Raw genomic sequence first — 21,859 nt, 5'->3', positions numbered from 1 at the left:
CATAAAGACAAATATCAAATTCTTTATTAAACAAGGGTAAAATCAAGAATCCTTGGTTTAGTGATATAAACTAATTTGAAAGTAAACAATAGTAAAGGGAATGTAGATCTTCACCCACAGTCACCATGAGGAAGTGCTGGAAATCAGAGAGTTATGAGGAAGTGCTGGAAATCAGAGAGTTAACAAAGGACAAAATACATGCAGTGAAAGAACAGAAGGTTTAAAATATGTCATGAATTTATGTTAGTCTGGAAACTCAGGATGTATCGCTCCAATTCTCAGTTTGTGTCCCACTTTTAAGCTTCACCCAGACGTAAGGTTCTCTGTGTTTTTGTTGTTGTTTCTTTAGTTTCAAGAGTGCTGGCTATTTTGTTGTAAGGGAAAGCAGGTGTCAGCATCAATGTAGTTCAGGTTGAGGATTTTGGCCAATTCAATTGTCTTAATTGGTGAAGTCTGAAATGAGGGTACCTAGGGACAGAAGTAAAAGCCATTAACTTACTGAAAAATTACGGTATAAAATTTTAAAAAGATATTCAGTTAAGGTTTCTATGATTTTGAGAAATAAGTTTAGGTGAAATAACAGATTGAGGTTTGTGTAGGATTGATTTGGAAGGTTTACAGAATAGTGAGAAACAAAGGTCAAAAGCAGTTAGTCAAATCGTTCCTGAATTAGTGGTTTGGAATGGTCACTGACCAATGAAGCAACTGGACCCTATTGCATATGGGAATTTAAGATTGGGAAGCTTCTGCATCAGAGGGCTTCGAACTGTTGAGAGCCAGGTTTTAATAAAACCATCAAGTACTGGGAATTCTCCATGAAAAAGTGTGAATAGAAATAATACTATTCCTGGCTTTTATGAAAGGAGAGATCTAGAAATCACAGAATATTTCAGATGAACTTCTTATGTTAGCCATTCTAATAGGTGTATAATGATAGCTCATGTTGGTCTGAATTTACATTTTTCTTCTGGATAATTATGTTGATGATATTTTTATGTTCTTACTATACAGCTGTATATCCTCTTTGGTAAAACGTTTATTCATGCCTTTTGACCGTTTTGTAATCAGATTGCTTATTTTATAATATTGACTTTGAGAGTTTTTTATATATTACAGATACAATTTCTTTTTCAGATAAGATATTTAAAAATATTTTATTCCAGTGTATAATGTCTCTTTTCATCCTCTTAACTGAATTTTTGGCCTAGAAATTTATTTATTTATTTATTCATTTATTTATTCATTTATTTATTTATTTGCTTATTTGACCCCAAGTTCATGACCTGAGGCAAAATTAAGAGTCGGATGCTTACTGACTAAGCCACCCAGGCAGACGTCCTGAAGATTTTGTCTTATATTTTGTTCTAAAAGTTTTACAGTTTTTCATTTAAGTGTTTGATTAATTTTGGGATTTTTTTTGTTTAAGATATAAGTTTTAGTTGAGGTTCATTTTATTTACCTATGGATGTTCAGTTGTTCTTTTTAGATGATCATGATTTTACCCTTAATTATTTTAATGTGGTGTATCACAGTAATTACTGTACAGTAATTTCTGTGGTATCAGTTGTAACACCTCTTTCATTTTTTATTTTATTTATTTGAGCCCTCTTTCTTTTTTTCTTCCTGTGTCAAACTAAAGGTTTATCAATTTTGCTAATTTTTTAAAGAACCAGCTCTTAGTTTCAATGATTTTTTTAACATCTTTTCAGTCTTTATTTCATTTTTTTCTGCTCTGATCTGTTATTTCCCTTTTTCTACCAGCTTTCAGTTTTGTTTGTTCTTTTTCCAGTTCCTTGAGGTGTATAATTAAGTTATTTGAGGTTTTCCTTATTTCTTGAGGCATCTATCACTATAAACTTTACCCCTAGTACAACTTTTCCTGCATCCCATAAAGTTTAGTATGTGTGTTTTCATTTTTATTTGTCTCAAAGTATTTTCTAGTTTATTTTCTGACTTCTTTGTTGATCCATGCTGTCCCAGAATATGTTTTAATTTTTCAACCTGTTTGTGAATTTTCTGCTTTTCCTTCTGCTTTTGATGTCTAGTTTTATTCCATTGTGATTACAAAACATACCTTGTTGTAATTTCAATATTTTTACATTTGTTGAGATTTGTTTTGTGACCAAATATGTGCTCTATTCTGGAGAAATATCCATGGCTACTTGAGAATAATGTGTATCCTGCTGCTATTGGTTAGAATATTCTGTATATGTCTCTTAGACTGATTTGGTCAATAGTACTATTCAAATCCTTTATTTCCTTGTTCATTTGTATTCTGGAGGTTCTATCAGGTATTGTAAGTGGGGTACTGAAGTCTCCTACTATTATTATAATGCTATTTCTCCCTTCAGATCTGTGAATATTTATACAGTTATATGTTCTGGTGTTGGATGCACATATATGTGTATAGGTATGCATCGCTTCTGTCAGTTTTGACTTAGACTCTATTCTGTCAGATATAAGGGTAGTCATTTCTGCTCTCTTTTGGTGACCATTTACATGGAATACCTTTTTCCAATATTTACTTTTAGCTTGTGTTTTATTTTTTTAATTTAAAGTGAGTTTTTTTTCTACATAGCATATATTGAGCCTTATTTTTTAAATCCATTCAGTCACATTATGTCTTCTGATGGGGAATTTAATTTTAAAATTATTATCAATAAGGAACAATTTAATATTGATATTTTGTTACTTTTCTATTAATCTTACTTTTCTTTCTTTCTTTGTTTTTTTTTTGGTCTTTTCCTTTCATCTTCTTTTGTGTTTTATTTTCTGTTTGCCTCTTGATACTCATTGATTCCTTTCTCTTTTTTTATGTGTAACTTCTATAGTGTGTGTGTGTGTGTGTGTGTGTGTGTGTGTGTGTGTGTGTGGTTGCCTTGGGGCTTACATAACATACCTTATAGTTAAGGTTGTCTATGCTAAACTGATAGCAACTTAAGCTCAATCACATACCAAAATTCTATACTTTATTTTTTCTTCAGCTTACATTTTATGTTACTGTCCCAGTTTACATTTATTCTGATTGTTTATCTTTTGACATGTTTTATAGTTATAATTATTTTGAATGCTTTGATCTTTTTTATGCTAGAATTAAAAGTGATTTACCCACCACAGAATATCATATTCATATGTATGTATATATATGAATATATGTATATATATGAATATATGTATTTATTTATGAATATAAATGCATATATATTTATCTATTTCATGTTTTTTATGCTTTCGTGTTGCTATTTAGCATCCTTTTATTTCAACACGAAAAACTCATTTTATTATTTCTCATAAGGCAGTTCTAATGGTGATAAACCCCCTTAGCTTTTGTTTGTGTGGGCCTATCTTTATGTCTCCTTTATTTTAAAAGACAATTTTGCCAAGTATAGTATTATTGGTTGACAGTTTTTTTTTCTTTAAACATTTTGACTATATCATTTCACTTCCTCCAGACCTGCACAATTTCTGTTCAAAATTTCACTCATAGTCTTATGGTGATTCTTTTGTTTGTAGCATATTACTTTCTCTTGCTACTTTCAAAATTTTTTGCCTTTGACCTTTTACAATTTGATTATAGTAAGTCTTGGCATGGATTTCTTTGGTTCCTCTTATTTGAGACATTTTGGGCTTTGTGCATCTGGATTCCCATTTCATTCCTTAGATTTGGGAAATATTTAGCCATTATTTCTTTGAATGAGTTTTCTGGTACTTTCTCTTCTCATTCTGGGACTTCCATCACATGTATCTTGGTCTTCTTGCTGGTGTTCTATAAGCCCTTTATTTTCTTCAGTCTTTTCCAATCTGTGCCTCTCTGTCTAGGAGTCCAGTGATCCTTTTTTTCTGCTTGTTCTAGTCTGATGCCCTTTGTGGATTACCCGTTGTCATTGGGCCATGCTCAGATCTGGAGATGGGAGGAGCAGAAGCCATAAGGCTTCTGTCTCTTTATATCATTTGGTGGAGGGGTGGGAGATACCAAGCTTTATGACAGAGGCTCCTATTCTCTGCCTTAGTTGTTGAGCTGAAACTGGGACAGATTGTTGGGATTTTGCTGCTGTCTCTGAAGGCAGATCAATTACCTAGTTACCTGGATATGGACGAGGATTAGGCTTGCCTTTCAGGGCTATTATATTGTCAAAGTAGGGGACTTAAACAGTCCACCAGTGCACTGACTATGGACTATGTCTTGGATTGGCCTATAAGTCTTTGAAGTTGCCACTCCAAATCACACGTGTCTTCGCTCAAGTGCCGGTGCTAGAACACCTTACTGGTTTTTCGTTTTGCTTTTTTTATTCTCTGTCATTTATTCAGAAAGAACAAACTATTCTTGAGGTTTTTTGTCTATGCTGGTGGTTCTATGTTAAAGACCTCTCCAGTACCCAGTTTGGAATATATACATGAGAAATTAAAAGAACACTCGGTGAATTCACCTGGTTATCATTCCTCAAGTCATTCTCTAGCCAGTCTGCCTTGTGATTTTTAGCTTTCAGAGGTTGTTTTATTTTTTCTTTGAATTATTTTCAGGATATTTAGTTGTATTTAAAGGGCACAAGGCAAGGAAACTGAGTTTATATGACCTTGTTCCAGAAACGAAATTGGCCACAATTTTTGAGTAATGTTCCGCATTAAAAATGTAATAAACACTTTTGAGTAACACTCCAAGGAACAATAAAAGTCAAGTCAACCATTTTTGTTATATAAAGAATTAAGATAGACATTATAGACGATACTAACTTTTATGAAAGACACAAAGAATGCTCTTGAGTATTTCCAGTCTAAAAGGTCTAGTAAGGAGAATAATGTAAGGAAGAAAAAAGGAAATTGAAATAAACATTTTTGCTCTAGGGAGGTATATGGTAAGCACCATAAAAGAGATGAAAAAATAACATGAGTGCTTTTTTAAAAAAATATGTCTCTTAGGTAATGTTATAAGTAATTTATCACTTAAGTTTGAAAAAAGAAAAGATATTACTTACGCCAACTTAGCTTGTATAAATGGAAGCAATCTCAGCAATATATGATCACCTTACCCTTAAGACCCTTTTGTTTTAACTACTTATTTTGGAAATGTTCATAACATGCATATTTATAGAATAATACAATAAATCTTTATTTTCCCATCATCCTTCCCAACCCTATTTTCCTTTCACAGTATGTTCACACACTGAATTATTATTATCAAGGCAGTGTGTGTTCTGGCCAAAAGTACTAGATTTATTAATCTATGGTCAGTTTTCATTCTTCTACATACCCTCAGGCCCCCTCTGCTTTGTCAGTACATAAGAGCAAATTGTAGGAAATTTCCTCTCTCATTCCTTGATCAAAAACACTAACTACTTTCGTTGCATGCCTTTCTCTTTTTCACCACCAGGCACAACCGCTTTCATCCACATGTTGCTTTTTGCTTTACTTATAGGGCTGATACTCTAATGATTCAACTCTGCCAGAAGACAGATTCTTAATACTTAGCCCTGCACATTGACCAGCTCAAGCTAAAAAGCCAGAGCATCTATGACGCTCAGTTTTGCCTGCCATCTTCTCTGGACTAATGTTTCCATAATAGTGATTTCATAATGGCTATGATTAAAGCTCTGCGGGACATGAAGATCATACTTCTGCTACTTTGGCTTGGGGTGCTTCTGTCCTTTTGTGGACGCACTGAGGCTAAGCAGCCCCAATACCATAGTCCCCCAGAAGTGGTGATTCCTTTGAAGATACCTGGCAATAGCAGGGGCATGAAGCCTGCAGGCTGGCTCTCTTACAGCTTGCATTTTGGGGGCAAGAGACACATTGTCCACATTAAGGTCAAGAAGTATTTGTTGTCCAGACATCTCCCAGTGTTCACCTACACAGACCAAGGTGCTCTTCTGGAGGACCAACCCTTTGTTCAGAATGACTGTTACTATCATGGTTATGTGGAGGGGGACCCAGAATCCCTGGTTGCCCTTAGTTCCTGTTTGGGTGGTTTTCGAGGATTGTTACAGATAAATGACATTGCTTATGAAATTAAGCCCATGATGTTTTCTACTAAATTTGAACATCTGGTATATAAAATGGAGAGTGAAGAGACCCAATTTCCAGAAATGAACTCTGACTTTGTGCAAGAGGACACTTTACTCCAACTGGAATCTCAAGAGATTAATAACTTCACTCAGAAGCAAAGTAATTCTCGGGGCTGGTGGCGCCATACGATTCTTGTTGAACTAGCAGTGGTGGTGGACCATACTCTCTATCTTCGTATACACAAGAATATTTCAAAGTTTACTGAAGATCTATTTGCTATGGTAAATATAGCGGATTCCATTTATGAGGTATTAGGTGTTAAATTGTTATTATTTGGTATGGAGTTCTGGACTACAAAAAACTACTTTGAAGTTGGTGATATAAGGAGATCTCTGAAAGCTTTTTGTATTTGGAAAAATGATAACCTTACTCCCCGCCTGCCACATGATACTGCACATCTTTTTATGAGTAAACCATTACGAGGAATGAGTGGTTTAGGTTATGTTCCAGGAATGTGTCAACCACTCCTTAGTTGTGCAGTTCTTACTACTCTAAACAGAAGCATCGCCATCGTTGGAATTGCAATGGCTCATCATATTGGCCATAATTTGGGTATGTTTCATGATGGTGCTTATTGTTCATGTGGACAAGTTAGATGTATAATGCATACTTCAAACCCACCAATAACTGCATTTAGCAATTGTAGTCTTTCTTTTTTTTGGTCCTACACTATACACCAAGCTAAATGTGTACTCTATGAGATATACACAAAGGATATATTTTCAAAGAAGCGCTGTGGGGATGGTATTGTTGAAGACGAAGAGGAGTGTGACTGTGGACCTTTACAGAGTTGTGCGAAAGATGCCTGTTGTCTGACAAACTGCACTATGAGTTATGGGTCTACTTGTGCTTCTGGACTTTGTTGCAAAGACTGCCAGTTATTACCATCTGGAGAAACATGTCGAAAACAGGCCAATGAATGTGATCTTCCAGAGTGGTGCGATGGATCATCCCCCTTATGCCCAGATGATGTATACGTGGAGAATGGAATTCCCTGTAATGAAAGTGCCTATTGCTATGAAAAGAGATGTAATGACCGCAATGATCTGTGTAAACAGATTTTTGGCGAAGAGGCAAAGAGTGCAAGTCATAATTGCTACAAAAATATAAATACTCTTGGTGACCGTTTTGGTAACTGTGGCACCAACCTGTCTTCTTATCTAAAATGTAATATCTCAGACATCCTGTGTGGGAGAATTCAGTGTACGGATGTGAAAGAAATTCCCATTTTGAGAGAACACTCTACTGTGCATCAGTCTCACTTCAATGACGTCACCTGCTGGACTGTCGACCACCACTTTGGGATGCCCAAACCTGATATTGGCGAAGTGAAAGATGGCACAGAGTGTGGCCCAGAACGTATCTGCATTCACAAGAAGTGTGTCCATATATCTCGCTTGGATAGTGATTGTTCCCCTAAGTTCTGTAACATGAGGGGTATTTGCAACAATAAACATCACTGCCATTGCAACTATAATTGGGACCCACCCAACTGCCTAATAAGGGGCAATGGAGGTAGTGTTGATAGTGGCCCACCCCCTAAGAGACCAAGGCTAAAGAAGAGTTACCTGTTAATGTTCTCACTTTTTTGGTTGCTTCTCTTGTTATGTTGTCTTCTTTGCCTTTGTCTGAGGAGAAAAAAGAAAGAGGAAAAAGTTCCGACTCAACCTGCTGAACAAGTGCAAAAGGTTCCGACTCTACCTGCAAAACCACCACCAAAGGCTCCCACACAGCCAGCAGAGCCACCGCCAAAGGGTCCAAAGTCTCCCAGTCAGACTGCAAAACCACCGCCAAAGGTCCCAAAGTCTCCGAGTCAGACCGCAAAGGCACCGCAGAAGACTCCCAGTCAGACCACAGAGGCACCGCAGAAGACTCCCAGTCAGACCACAAAGGCACCGCAGAAGACTCCCAGTCAGACCACAAAGGCACCGCAGAAGACTCCCAGTCAGACCGCAAAGCCACAGCAAAATGTCCGGAGCCAATCCAGCATATCCGTTCGCCAGAGTCAAAGTGGGAAACAAAGGTCATCGAGCGTAAAAAGTGTACCCAAATAAGCATTCATTAAAAAAAAAAAAAAAAAGGTAATCCCTGGAATATTTCTACTTACTCTTCATTATTTTAAGCAATTAGAAGACTCATTTTTCCTAAAATTTGTTTCTTTATATTTTCTGGGGAAAACAAAAACACGGCACATGGGTTGTGCACTAGTTTTTAAGTTATTGCTTCTTGGCTTCAAATCCCCTTCCCATTTTGTGCACTGCATCGGACGGACCACATTTCTGCTGTACCAGCCCTCTTCCAATGGGGATCTGCAACAAGGAGAATGAGTGAGAGTTTGGAAATCTGGGAGTTCTGTTTGCTTTCCTACGTCAACATCACCTCAATAACATGTTTTACACCGGCAGCTATACTTCGTGTGTATAAATATTTATTTGTCTGTGTGTGTATATCATATATATATATATATATATATATATATATGTTTTTTTTTTAATTACTTCAGACGAACTTCATTGTCAGCCTGGGAGATACCAACATAGCTGTCTGGTGCGTCATCCTCATTGTTCTGAGTCTCAGATCTTTGAGCTTTCTACTAACATCCCAAATCTTCACCAGCTTAGCAGAACCTACTGTCAGAGTTCTGAGTCTCAGATCCATGCAGTCAGCCCCACAGTCTTTTAGATCTAAGTAATCCCCAAGCTTTTGCCTTTGCTCCTCAACTCTTTGAATGAAATTAGAGTTAGTATTTCATGGCTACTCACCAGTTAGCAGCACAATGTCTCCCTTAACTCATTCTGTTCTTCTGTATATATTTACCCAATTCTTATACTTAATTCTATCAAAATCACTGATGCGGTTTTACTTTTTCTGACTGAATCCTGACTGTGACAGTACTAATCTTGATATCAAAAGGAAGTGAAAGTAAGGAAATGTCAGAAGTTTTTGTTTGAAATTTTTGTTACCACTGACCTTTACCATGTTGAGTAAATTAATTTATTGCAATTTTCCAACTAAAAAAAAGAGAAAGGATAGGATGATAATAACAGTTGTCTCTCAAATTTCAGGGTTTCTTTAGTTATAAAATGAGATAAAGAAAATGCTTTCAATTCTACGTAGGTATTGGGAGAAACGTGTTTTCCCCCCTCAGAAAACAACTATAAAAACAATTGTATAATACCAAATACATTTTTATCTTTTTATTTTTTTAAAAAGATTTTATTTATTTATTTGACAGAGATAGACACAGCCAGTGAGAGAGGGAACACAAGCAGGGGGAGTGGGAGAGGAAGAAGCAGGCTCACAGCGGAGGAGCCTGATGTGGAGCTCGATCCCACAACACCGGGATCACGCCCTGAGCTGAAGGCAGACGCTTAACCGCTGTGCCACCCAGGTGCCCCCAAATACATTTTTAAAGTATCAGAGAACTGTGAAGGAAATGAAGATTAAAAGACTTAAGAACTATAAAGAAAGGAAAACAATGGGAAGTGTTAATACTTTTTCCCCTGAAACAAAAGTGACTGTTCCTGTCATGTGATGATTCTGAATACAATATAAAGATCAACTTGGCCTTCCCATTTAGAAGGCCTCTGTTGAAGAAAGAGAAACCTGTAACCTCTAGTGCGTAAAAGAGAACAGGTTGATAGATTAGACACTTAACAGACATCAGATTCAAAATCAGTTTTCTCTACATCACATTTGCTGATTTTAGGTCCTCTGTGGGAGGCTGGGGAGACAGGTTGAAGCCTTTAAAGGAAGAAATATCTATAATCTGTTGTACTCAGGAGGCAAAGACCTAGTGGAAGGGGATTTTCCTAAATGACATATGCTGCCTTCCCTTTAAAATATTAACCTAATTTTGAAAGAGATTGGAATATAGGGTAGACCATTGAGTTTTGAAATGTGAGTATGAGAACATAATCACCAATTGCTTTTATAGCTGAGAAAATAGAGACATATGGGCTCTCAATAGAAGGTATAGTATGATATATGTGTCTTGCTAAAACTACATTGTTTCTTTTTTTTTAATGTTTTTTTATTATATTATGTTAGTCACCATACAGTACATCCCTGGTTTCTGATGTAAAGTTCAATGATTCATTAGTTGCGTATAACACCCAGTGCACCATGCAATACGTGCCCTCCTTACTACCCATCACCAGTCTATCCCATTCCCCCACCCCCCTCCCCTCTGAAGCCCTCAGTTTGTTTCTCAGAGTCCATAGTCTCTCATGTTTAATTCCCCCTTCTGATTACCCCCCCTTTCTTTATCCCTTTCTTCCCCTACCGATCTTCCTAGTTCTTATGTTCCATAGATGAGAGAAATCATGTGATAATTGTCTTTCTCTGCTTGACTTATTTCACTTAGCATTATCTCCTCCAGTGCCGTCCATGTTGCAGCAAATGTTGAGAATTCGTTCTTTCTGATAGCTGAGTAATATTCCATTGTGTATATGGACCACAACTTCTTAATCCAGTCATCTGTTGAAGGGCATCTCAGTTCCTTCCACGCTTTAGCTATTGTAGACAATGCTGCTATGAACATTGGGGTGCATATGGCCCTTCTCTTCACTACGTCTGTATCTTTGGGGTAAACACCCAGTAGTGCAATGGCTGGGTCATAGGGTAGTTCAATTTTTAACTTTTTAAGGGACCTCCACACTGTTTTCCAGAGTGGCTGTACCAACTTGCATTCCCACCAACAATGTAGGAGGGATCCCCTTTCTCCACATCCTCTCCAACAATTGTTGTTTCTTGCCTTGTCTATCTTTGCCATTCTAACTGGCGTAAGGTGGTATCTTAGTGTGGTTTTGATTTGAATTTCCCTGATGGCTAATGATTTTGAACATTTTTTCATGTGTCTGTTAGCCATTTGTATGTCTTCATTGGAAAAGTGTCTGTTGATATCTTCTGCCCATTTTATGATATGTTTATTTGTTTCTCACATATTGAGTTTGAGAAGTTCTTTGTAGATCTTGGATACCAGTCCTTTATCTGTAGTGTCCTTTGCAAATATCTTCTCCCATTCCTTGGGCTGCCTCTTAGTTTTTTTGACTGTTTCCTTGGCTGTGCAGAAGCTTTTTATCTTGATGAAGAGTCCCACAAGTTCATTTTTTCTTTTGTTTCTCTTGCCTTTGGAGTTGTGTCATGAAAAAGGTTGCTTTGGCCGATGTCATAGAGGTTGCTGCCTATGTTCTTCTCTAGGATTTTGATGGATTCCTGGCTCACATCGAGGTCTTTCGTCCATTTGGAGTTTATCTTTGTGTATGGTGTGAGAGAGTGGTCAGTAAAACTACATTATTTTCTGACCAAACACAACTGCTAATTGTATTGCAATTGTCAGTCACTCAACCTATCTTCCAAACATAAGAAAGATGAAAACTCTGAAGTCAAAGGTCATTCTATCCTGAACACCTATGGTTCTTTATATATAACATGTAGCAGACAATAAAAAATTATCACACATATGAAGAGGAAGAAATTATGGCCAATAATAAAGAGAAAACAACAGTGAAGACAGTAATAGAGAAGCTAGAAGTCATCTAACTAAAAGATGATCCAGAGAGTGGATAAGATGATAATGAACAAAAACCCACCACAATTACGAATTTAGAGAAACTGAAAGAAAAACAAATGAGCTATGTGAAAGAAGATAGCTTGATTTCACCAGAAAATTAAAATTTATTCAGGGTTATCAAATATATATTCTAGAGCTGAAAAAAGAAAATATCTAAATTTAGGAAATTAGTGAACATATTGAATTATAGATTGCATTGTTCAATTAACTGTATTAGTTAAGTAGAACAGTCAGTGAAAAAACCAATTACACACATGGCAAAAATATTTAAGATTAAGATAAGAGATATATGAAACATATCAATAAACATAAAATTATTAAAATAGAGTCTCAGTTGAGGAGGAGAAAGAGAATTGAATAGAAATAATAATAAAAAAATTAAGTCAGAATTCCCCAGAAGCATGGAAACACACCATCTCGCTACTTCAAAAAACCCAATGAATTTCAAGCAGTATAAACACACAAACACGCACCTAAGAATATCATAGTACAACTTGAAAACCAGACACTGAGAAATCTGAAGAGCAGCCTGATATATAATTTCATATCTCAAAAGGAATGACAATTAAATGGTTGGCTGACCTCAACAAAAAGTTCGAATGCAGAAGATAATGGAATAAGATATTTACTCTGTAAATATAATTGCCAAATTAGAATTCTTTAGTGTGTAAAAACAACTTTCAAGAATAAAGGAGAACAAAACTTTCTTTTGGTAAACAGAGCATTGCCAGCAGTTAAGACTCAAAGAAATATATTTCGTTTCGGTCAGTAAAAACATGATACCAGGAAGAAGCATGAATGTGCAGGTGAGTATAAAATACACAAGAAATGCTAACTATATGGATAAAATAATTCAAAGTAATCTACAAAGTAATACTAATAGTATCTTATGGATTATAAATATGTACAGAACAAAATGCAAACATATTTATCAACAAAGCTGGGAGGCATGCAAATTAATTTAATAGGTCTAAGCATCTAACAGTACTAGGAAGAGGTAAATTAATGATATAGATTCTAATACATGACACTGAAAATGCATGCCACAATCTTGTAACTGTGAAAATGATAAGAGTACGTAAATATAAGAAATCGGAAAGAAAAGGCATTATAAATGGTTTTTGATTACTGTAGATATAGGCAAGTGAGGGAAACCAGCACAATGCAAATATGTGAAAATGGAAAAAAAACAACTGTGGTAGATATAAGGCCTATGTAAAATGAATTACATTAAGTAAGTAAAAGACTGACATATTTCAAAGTGTAAAAATCTAGTAGTATAAAATCTGGTAGAATGCTTTTTTACCAAAAATGATTTAAAAATTAAGAATTAGAGAGTATAAAAACTTGAAAAATAATTTTATGCAATATTAACCAAATTTATTTAGTGTTAATTCTCTTATTGTCTGAAAATGAAGACTTTGAGGCACAAAGAATTGCTAGAAATAAGGGAGAACATTTTGTATGATAAAAGTCAAATCATTGGGAGATAGGACATCCTAAATGGGTAAGAATCCACTAACATAACTTCAAATATATAAGGAAAATTATGGAGCTAGACAAATCCACCATCACCAAGAGGGAGAATTTAACACAATTCTCTTAATAGTGATAGTAAACACAGACAATAAATCTGCAGGAGAAGATTTTCAGTACACAATTAACAAACTAGATCTATTATATATATATATAGAAAGGGAATACTAAACTCAAAAGTGGCTAAATTAACTTTGATTCATCTGCATATAGACTATTACCAAAGGCCACTTTTGGGGCCAGAAAGAAAGCCCCCAAAAATTTCATATTGTTTTACTCAAGAAGAGCAGTTTCTCTAAACCTTATATATTTAATGTAGAAGTCAATCTCATTAAAGGTAACTAGAAAAACTCCCAATTGCTTGGTACAATCCAGACACTGGACTACATCTGATTACCAACTAAGATTTTGTACCCAATTCTAATGTACGATGGTGGTTCCCTACACCACCAACCAATTCTCTTACACCAGCTAGCTATTCTATAGCTCAACTTAATTCTAACCCTCTCTACTGGGAGATAGCACCAGATCACACAGGTTAAGGGCTCAGGCCTGTAAGACTGCTTGTTCCCCAGTTTGTCATCTATACTTCTGATAGACCAGCTATAATTTGGAGGTTCCATTGAGCCCTTCCTTGGGCTTGATTAATTTGCTAGAGTAGCTTAAAGAGAAACATTTTACTTACTAGATTATGGTTTTATTATAAAAGGATATAAAGCAGGAACAGCTAGATGGAAGAGATACGTAGGGCAAGGTCAGTGGGAAGGGGAAAGGGGCTTTAATGTCCTCCTCAGGCACACCACTCTCCATGCCTCACCATGTATTCACCAACCCAGAAGCTCTCCAAACCCTGTCCTTTTGGAGTTTTATGGAGGCTTCATTACATAGGCATGATTAATTAACTCATTGACTGCTGGTAATTGAACTCACTCTCCAGCTCCTCTTTCCTCCACAGAAGTGGTGGTGAGGAACACGGTGAGACTAAATGTTCTAACTCTCTAATCACATTGTTGGCTACACCGGCAGACAGCCTCCATCCTTACGTGATTTCCAAAAGTAGCCTCTTTAACATAACCAAAAGACTATTGTATTGTTCTCTTCACCTGGGAAATTTTAAGGTTTTAGGAGCTCTGCCAAAAATAAGGATGAAGGCCAAATATTTATTTTTATTATAAATCATAATATATCACAGCTTAATAATCTATATGTCAAGGAGGAATCAAAGTAAAAATTAAGAGTTTTTTTGAACTGAAATGCAAATAACAGCAGTATGTTAAGTTACATAGTATTCAACTAAAGCAGTGTTTTAAGGAAAATGTAGTCTTATATGCCTATGTCCAAAAAAAAAAAAGAAAGAAAAAAGGAAAAGATTGAAGGGCATTGATTTAACTTTCCATGTCAAAAAACTAGGAAAATAGCATCACTGTAGATCTAAGGTAATTAGAGAGAAAGTCATAATAAAGTTAGGAGAAAAAAAAATCAATGATACTAAAACAGAGGCACAATTGAGAAAATCAGCAAAGATGAAATTTGATTCATAGAATTAAAATATTATGAAACCTTCATTTGACTTATGAAGGAAATAAAGAGAGAAAATACAGGTTACCATGAGTAGAAATGAAAAGGGGACATCACAAAAGAGCATATATAATGAAAACTCAGGAAGTATTTTGCCAATAAACTTGATGATTTGGATAAATAAGTTTACTGAACAACCTAAATTACCAAGCCAACATTAGAAATAAATATCAAAAAGATTGAATTAGTGTTCAAAGAATCGGCCACTCCCAGATAATTTTTTTAGTCAAATATTACAAAAACATAAGAAATATATGCCATTAATTTTGCAATAACTTTAGGGGGGAAAAAGAATGGCTCTAAACTCTATGAGTCTAGATGTATCTTAATCCTCAAACATGATTGGGCAAAATTTGCAAAGCAATGTCTTTTATGAGAGTTGATCTAATACATTTTTTAAGATTTTATTTACTTATTTGAGAAAGAGCGAGAGAGAGAGCACAGTGGGGGGCAGGGACAGAGGGAGAGGGAGAAGCTCCCCCACTGAGCAGGGAGCCCAACGCAGGGCTCAATCCCAGGACCCTGGGATCATGACCTGAACTGAAGGCAGACACTTAACTGACTGATCCACCCAGGTGCCTAGATCTAGCATTCTTAAAATGTTTATATAACAAATAAATTTCAGTGTTTTCTGTAAACAAGAATGTATCATCATGATCAAATTGTTTAACTTATAGGTATTTTTGATTCAAAAAAACAATCTCAGGGGTGTCTGGGTGGCTCAGTCGTTAAGCATCTGCCTTCCGCCCATGGCGTGATCCCAGGATCCTGGGATGGAGCTCTGCATCGGGCTCCCTGCTCCGCTAGGAGCCTGCTTCTTCCTCTCCCTCTCCCCCTGCTTGTGTTCCCTCTCTCACTGTTATCTCTCTCTGTGTCAAATAAATAAATAAAATTTTCAAAAAAAAATCTCTATAATTCACATTAACAGAGTAACTGAGAAAAATACATTTCAATAGATGCAAAAAATATGTCATCAAAGTCAACATCTATTTGTAAAATAACTTACAAGAGCTAGAGGGGAGTTTTCTAAATATAATCAGGTTTCTCTAGAAAAAAATTACCAAAAAAATACCTACAAGAAACATCATATATAATGGAATTATATAAGACTTTCTAAGGACATTGACGAAGAAACAGATATGGCACTTCCTTGCCATTTCTGAACATGTTACTGGATGTGCTAGACAGAATAATATGAGAAATACAAATAAAATGATAAAAGGATGTGAATGGAAGAAATAAAACTATTGTTATTTACAGGTGACATTACATTATACCTAGAGAATACAAATTATTAGAATTATTAAGTTAATAGAGGAAGGTTGCTAATTATAAGGTCAGTTTCCATGCTCAATTTCTAGCTATCAGCAACAAAAAATAAAGAGATGAAATAAAAAATTTGCTTTATTTATATCAGCATCAAACATAACATTTTCCAAAATATACATAAACACATCATTGTTTTACACCTTAGACTAATGTTATATGCCAATGATATCATAAAAAAAGAAAGAAAGAAAGAAATCAGTTGTCCCCTTCCTCCCTCACCGCTCCATGTGCGTCCCTCCTGAAGCTTCGCGCTCGGTGGAAGAGGACGACCTTCCCCGATAGAGGAGGACCGATCTTCGGTCAAGGGTATATGAGTAGCTGCTAGAACCTCCAAACAAGCTCTCAAGAAATAAATTTCCAAGAAGGTGAAAGACCCATATATGGAAAACTATGAGATATCAATGAAAGAAATTGAAGAAGACACAAATAAATTGAAAGAAATGTTGTACTCATGGACTGGAAGAATTAATATTGTTAAAATGATCATATTACCTAAAACAATCTAGAGAGTCAATGCAATCTCTATCAAAATTTGAATGCATTTTTCACAGAAACAGACAAACATTCCTAAAGTTTGTATAGAACCACAAAAGACTCCAAATATCCAAACCCAATATCTTAAGAAAGAAGAGCAAAGCTGGAAGCATCACAGTTCCTGATTTCAAATTATCTTACAAAACTATAGTAATAAAAACAGTATGATATTGTAATAAAAACATGCATAGATCAATGGAACAAAATACCACAGAAGTAAATCCATAGATAAATGATCAATTAATCTATGACAAAAAGCCAAGAATGTACAATGGAGAAAGGATAATCTTTTCAATGAATGATGTTGGCAAAATTGGGACAGTCACATGAAAAAGAATAAAACTGGATGACTATTTTATGCCATACACAAAAATAAATTCAAAATGGATTAAAGACTGGAATGTAAGACCTGTAACTGTAAAATTTTTAGAAGAAAACATAAGGGTAGGTCCCTTGACATTGATCTTGGCAGTGATTTTTTTTTTTATTTGACAACAAAAGTAAAGGCAATAAAAGCAAGTTAAATAAGTGGGATTAAATTAACTAAAAACCTTCTCTACAGCAAAGGAAACCAATGAAATAAAAAAGCAACCTACCAAATGAGAGAATATGTTTGCAGATCATGTATCTGATAAGGAGTAAATATTCAAAATATATAAAGAACTCAAAAAACTACAAAAAAACAACAATCATATTTAAAAATTAAGCACAGTGTCTGAGTAGACATTTTTCCAAATAAAACATACAGATGGCCAACAGATACACGAAAAGGTGCTCAGTATCACTAATCATCAGGGAAATGCAAATCAAAACCACAATGAGTATCAGCTTACATCTGTTAGAATGGCCATTATCAGAAAGACAAGAAATAATAAGTGTTGGCAAGAATATGTATGACAGGGAACACTTGTGACTGTTGGTGGGAATGTAAATTAATGCAGCCACCATAGAAAATAGCATTAAAGTTCTTAAAAAATTAATATAGAACTACCATTTCATCTAGCAATTCCACTTCTGGGTACAGGCATGACTTGTTTTAGTGAACACTGCTTTATTGCGTTTTGTAGATATTGAGCGTTTTACAAATTGAAAGTTTGTGACAACCCTGAATCAAGCAAGCATATGGGAACCATTTTTCCAACAGAATATGTTCATGTCATGTCTCTGTGTCACATTTGTGGTAACTTTCACAATACTTCAAACTTTTTCATTACTATAATATTCAAATTGCTGTACTCTCCTGATAAAACAGTAAGAGATGTGGAGTTGCTTCTTATGGATGAGCAAAGAAAGTGGTTTGTTAAGATGGAATCTACTTCTGGTGAAGACACTGTGAGGATTATTAAAATAACAACAAAGGGCTTAGAATGTTACATAAACATGGTTGCCAAAGCAGTGTCAGGGTTTGAGAGGATTGAGTCCCAATTTTGAAAGAAGCGCTATTGTGGATAAAGTGCTATCAAGCAGCATTGCATATTGCAAAGAAATGGTTTGTGAAAGGAAGAGTCAATTGATGTGGCAAACTTCATTTCTGTCTTGTTTTAAGAAACTGCCACCCCATCCCAGTGTTCAGCAACCACCACCCTAATCAGTCAGCAGCCATGAGCACTGAGACAAAATCTTCCACCAACAAAAAGATTACAGCTCCCTGAAAGCTCATATGACACTTAGTGTTTTTTAGCAATATAGTATTTTCAAATTAAAGTGTGTGTATATATATATATATACATATATATATATTTTAGACATGATGTTACTGCACACCTTAAATAGGTTATAGGATACTGTATGGGGCGCCTGGGTGGCTCAGGGCGTGATCCCGGCATTCTGGGATCGAGCCCCATGTCGGGCTCCTCCACTGGGACCCTGCTTCTTCCTCTCCCACTCCCCCTGCTTGTGTTACCTCTCTCGCTGGCTGTCTCTATCTCTGTCAAATAAATAAATAAAATCTTTAAAAAAAATAGGTTATAGGATATTGAAAACATATGTACAAGGAAACCAAAAAATTCATTTGACTTAATTTATTGTGACATTTGCTTTATTGTGATAGTTTGAAACTTAACCCAGAATATCTCTAAGGCACACTTATATTTATCTAAAGGAAATAAAAACACTATGTCAAAGAGATATCTGCATTCCCATATTCATTGCAGCATTACTTATGTAAGTTAAACATGTAAACAACCTAAGTGTCTTTCAATGGATGGATGGATAAAGAAGAGGTGGTGGAGATATAGATATAGATGTTATCTCCACAGATATACATATATATATATATATATATAATCCATATATATGTATATATATCTCCCTAAAATTATTTGATGACTAATATTTCCCAGATCCTCAAAGAAACCCAAAGACATCAGAAAATAAAGGGACAAGAAATTAGTTATAGAAATTAAAGCCCAATTATTCTTTTAGGAAACCGTATAAAACCATTGCATGATTTGTTCAGCTTCCCCCGAATTGATTTTTTCCTCCATAATTAGACCTATTAAATATAGGTAATTATTCTTACTGTAGCTATAAGCAAATATTGTATCTCCTCCTTGGTATAAAACTCCTCCAATATACTCCTTAACTAGTCAAAAGGACTTCTTGTGTTTATCATATAAAAATGTGTTCTGCATATAGACAGGTGGTCATTTTAAGTACTTACATAACTCTTTCAGTTACTCACATTTATTAAGAGCCAAACATAGTTACTTATCAGGAGTGATCCAAGACGTTAGATTTTATCTCTGTGTATCAAGGTCTTACTCTGGCCCAAAGTTCCTAGATCAAAATGTGTGATACATGGTTTCTGTTACTGTCCCTACCAAAATGAAACAACTTAAACTATAAATATTCAACAGACACATATAAAATCAATGGCTAAAATAGTCTTGGGGTGCCTGGGTGGCTCAGTTGGTTGAGCATCCAACTCTTGGTTTTGGCTAGGTCATGACCTCAGGGTCGTGAGTTCAAGCCCCACGTTGGGTCCATGCTCAGTGTTGAGTCTGCTTGGGATTCTCTTCTTCTCTCTCCCCTTTTGTCCCTTCCTCTGCTCACACACTTTCTCTCTCTAAAATAAAATAAATAAAATCTTTTTAGAAAATCTTAAATAAATGTTTCTCAATTATTTATTGGTCACCAAAACAAAAAATAACTAATACATCTTTTATACTTGGTTAAAAGCTTGCAAACAAGATGAAATAAACAAATCAGTTATGAAAAGAAAACCATGTAATTAAATAAAGTTAGTAAAATTAAACCTTAGTCTTACCCATCTGATTAAGCCTAGAGTGTATAGAAAATTGGATAGAGCCAAAATTTTCGCACAATGCATATTGATATTCTCATGCAGGTATCCTTTCTACCCATCTAATAGCTAGGTAATTGAATGTTCCTGTAGAGCCATTAAATTAAGCCAAATAGATTAAAACCTTCATGGTTTAATTTTGTTTTTTGTGAATGGGTTGTGACAAGAGCTATGGAAAAATGAGAAAGTCCAAGTAGGAAAAAGGAACAGGTCTATACTTATTTAGATGGAAGTGTAAAGGAAACACACTGTCAGATCATACTGGCAAACAATACCAGTGAAAATCTCCCCCTTGTCCTAAAGCTGAACTCTCAAAGATAGTAGCTAAACTTGTTTCTGTGACTTATCCCAACCAAACTACTAAATATAGACTTTCCAGATTAGCATTTTTAACTGCTAGCTTGTCCATTTACTGATTAAATTTATTCCCGCACTACTATTTTTGTTCATCTCTCTTTTCATCTGAATTTTATTTTTGTTTTTTCTTGATGACAATTCAACAGTTCTCCCCTAGAGGTGAAGCATATGTGTGTGTGCAGATACTTAAAGTCTCTGAGATATTTTTTGATATTAAAAAGAGATGTAGAGATGATTACTGATGACTGTTTTCTTTAGAGAAGTTTTGATACTGGGGCAAACTTTCTTTTCTAGACCTTCAAGTGTTCTTTAATATGATTCATTGTTAAGGAAACAATCTGGAAACAGGAGAGCAGTATGAGTGAAAATACTGAAACTGAAATGCTTAAATAAGCATGTAAGACCAGGGTAAGAAAGCTAGTTGGATTTATTCAGATTGAAAAGAAATTAGAAGTAAAGCTTGGATGGGGGTGGTGAAGCCACAGTTGGGAGGGACTTTAGCCAGTTGCCATGGTGTATGAAACTGAGAAAGTCTTGTTGCTAGGCAGCTGAATCTTGATCTTAATCAAATGAGAGGTACGGGGTAAGATATTTATATTTTCCTTTGCCATGTGAGATCTCCAATGAAAATCTTTGTACATAACATTGGTGATACAAACTGCACGTGTAAGAGCTGTAGGTAGAAAGGATCATGAAAACCTCACTAATTTTTCTGTTAGTAAGTCATTTAAGAAGTTTAGCTGTAAGGGAGAGATGCATCCACAATTTGTGCACGCATGAATATATGCACATACACACATACGACAGGATTCTCTCTTGCCAAGTGTTCACATCTTGTTTAGGACTCGTGCCCTTTAATATATCCTATTCAGTTGTATTTTATTTTGTTGAGATCCACAAAAATGTGTCTTAGGAAGTTGTTACAGTTTAGAAAACAGTGATTTCGGCTATGAATGAAAGTAAGAGGGAGGTGGTAATTAAGGTACAGATATTGATGAATTTGAAGAAACTGGGAAGGGAAAGGCATTTATACAAGTCGCATAGAAAATCCAGCCGTGTAATTTGAAGTCACTATACTATTAGTGGCATTATTACACTTATTAATGAAAATGTTATACTATTAGAAAGCTTGGCTTCTGGAGTCATCAAATACAGTAATTAACGAGGATAAAGGTTCTGGCTCAAAGTTTCTTTGACATCCATTTTCCTCTTATCTGATCCTAAATTGAGGTGTAAGTAATAAATTCTGATGAAGTTTTGTATAGGTTAAGTTTCTTTACAACAGTGCAATATGATTCATTAGTAATCCTTTTCCATCACAATGATATTCAGGACTCCACAGCAAGTATGGAACAAATGAATATGATAAAAATATAAAGAGCAAATTAGGGTTTTACTTACAATTTAGAGGTGCTTATCTTCAGAGGCTTCATCTCGTGATCTTGAGTTATTTCTTATGCATTCTTGGAATTTTGTGTCATGCCTACCCTTTAGTACCTGGAAAGTACTCATCTTAATGATGAGGATAATGTTTAGCTTGAAACAAGTCCTTTCTTCCTATCTGCAACCTGATAGCAAAGTTTAAT

General features: G+C 35.3%; 1 protein-coding gene across 1 annotated transcript; it reads left to right on the top strand.

The window, feature by feature from the left end:
- Positions 1-5,592: 5,592 nt before the first annotated feature.
- ADAM29 (ADAM metallopeptidase domain 29) lies at positions 5,593-8,114 on the top strand. Its single transcript, XM_011229173.3, has one exon. The coding sequence runs from the start codon at positions 5,598-5,600 to the stop codon at positions 8,112-8,114; it is 2,517 nt and encodes an 838-aa protein (XP_011227475.3). The 5' UTR covers positions 5,593-5,597.
- The last annotated feature ends 13,745 nt before the right edge of the window (positions 8,115-21,859 follow it).

This window comes from Ailuropoda melanoleuca, chromosome 5, assembly GCF_002007445.2.
Source record: "Ailuropoda melanoleuca isolate Jingjing chromosome 5, ASM200744v2, whole genome shotgun sequence".
Lineage (NCBI taxonomy): Eukaryota > Metazoa > Chordata > Mammalia > Carnivora > Ursidae > Ailuropoda > Ailuropoda melanoleuca.
The sequence above is the reverse complement of the archived record's forward strand: the minus strand, read 5'-3'. Positions and strand labels throughout refer to the sequence as shown.

Bases quoted from the DNA above. Each gene is read 5' to 3' on its own strand.
- ADAM29 (XM_011229173.3), top strand. From the start codon at position 5,598: ATGAAGATCATACTTCTGCTACTTTGGCTTGGGGTGCTTCTGTCCTTT.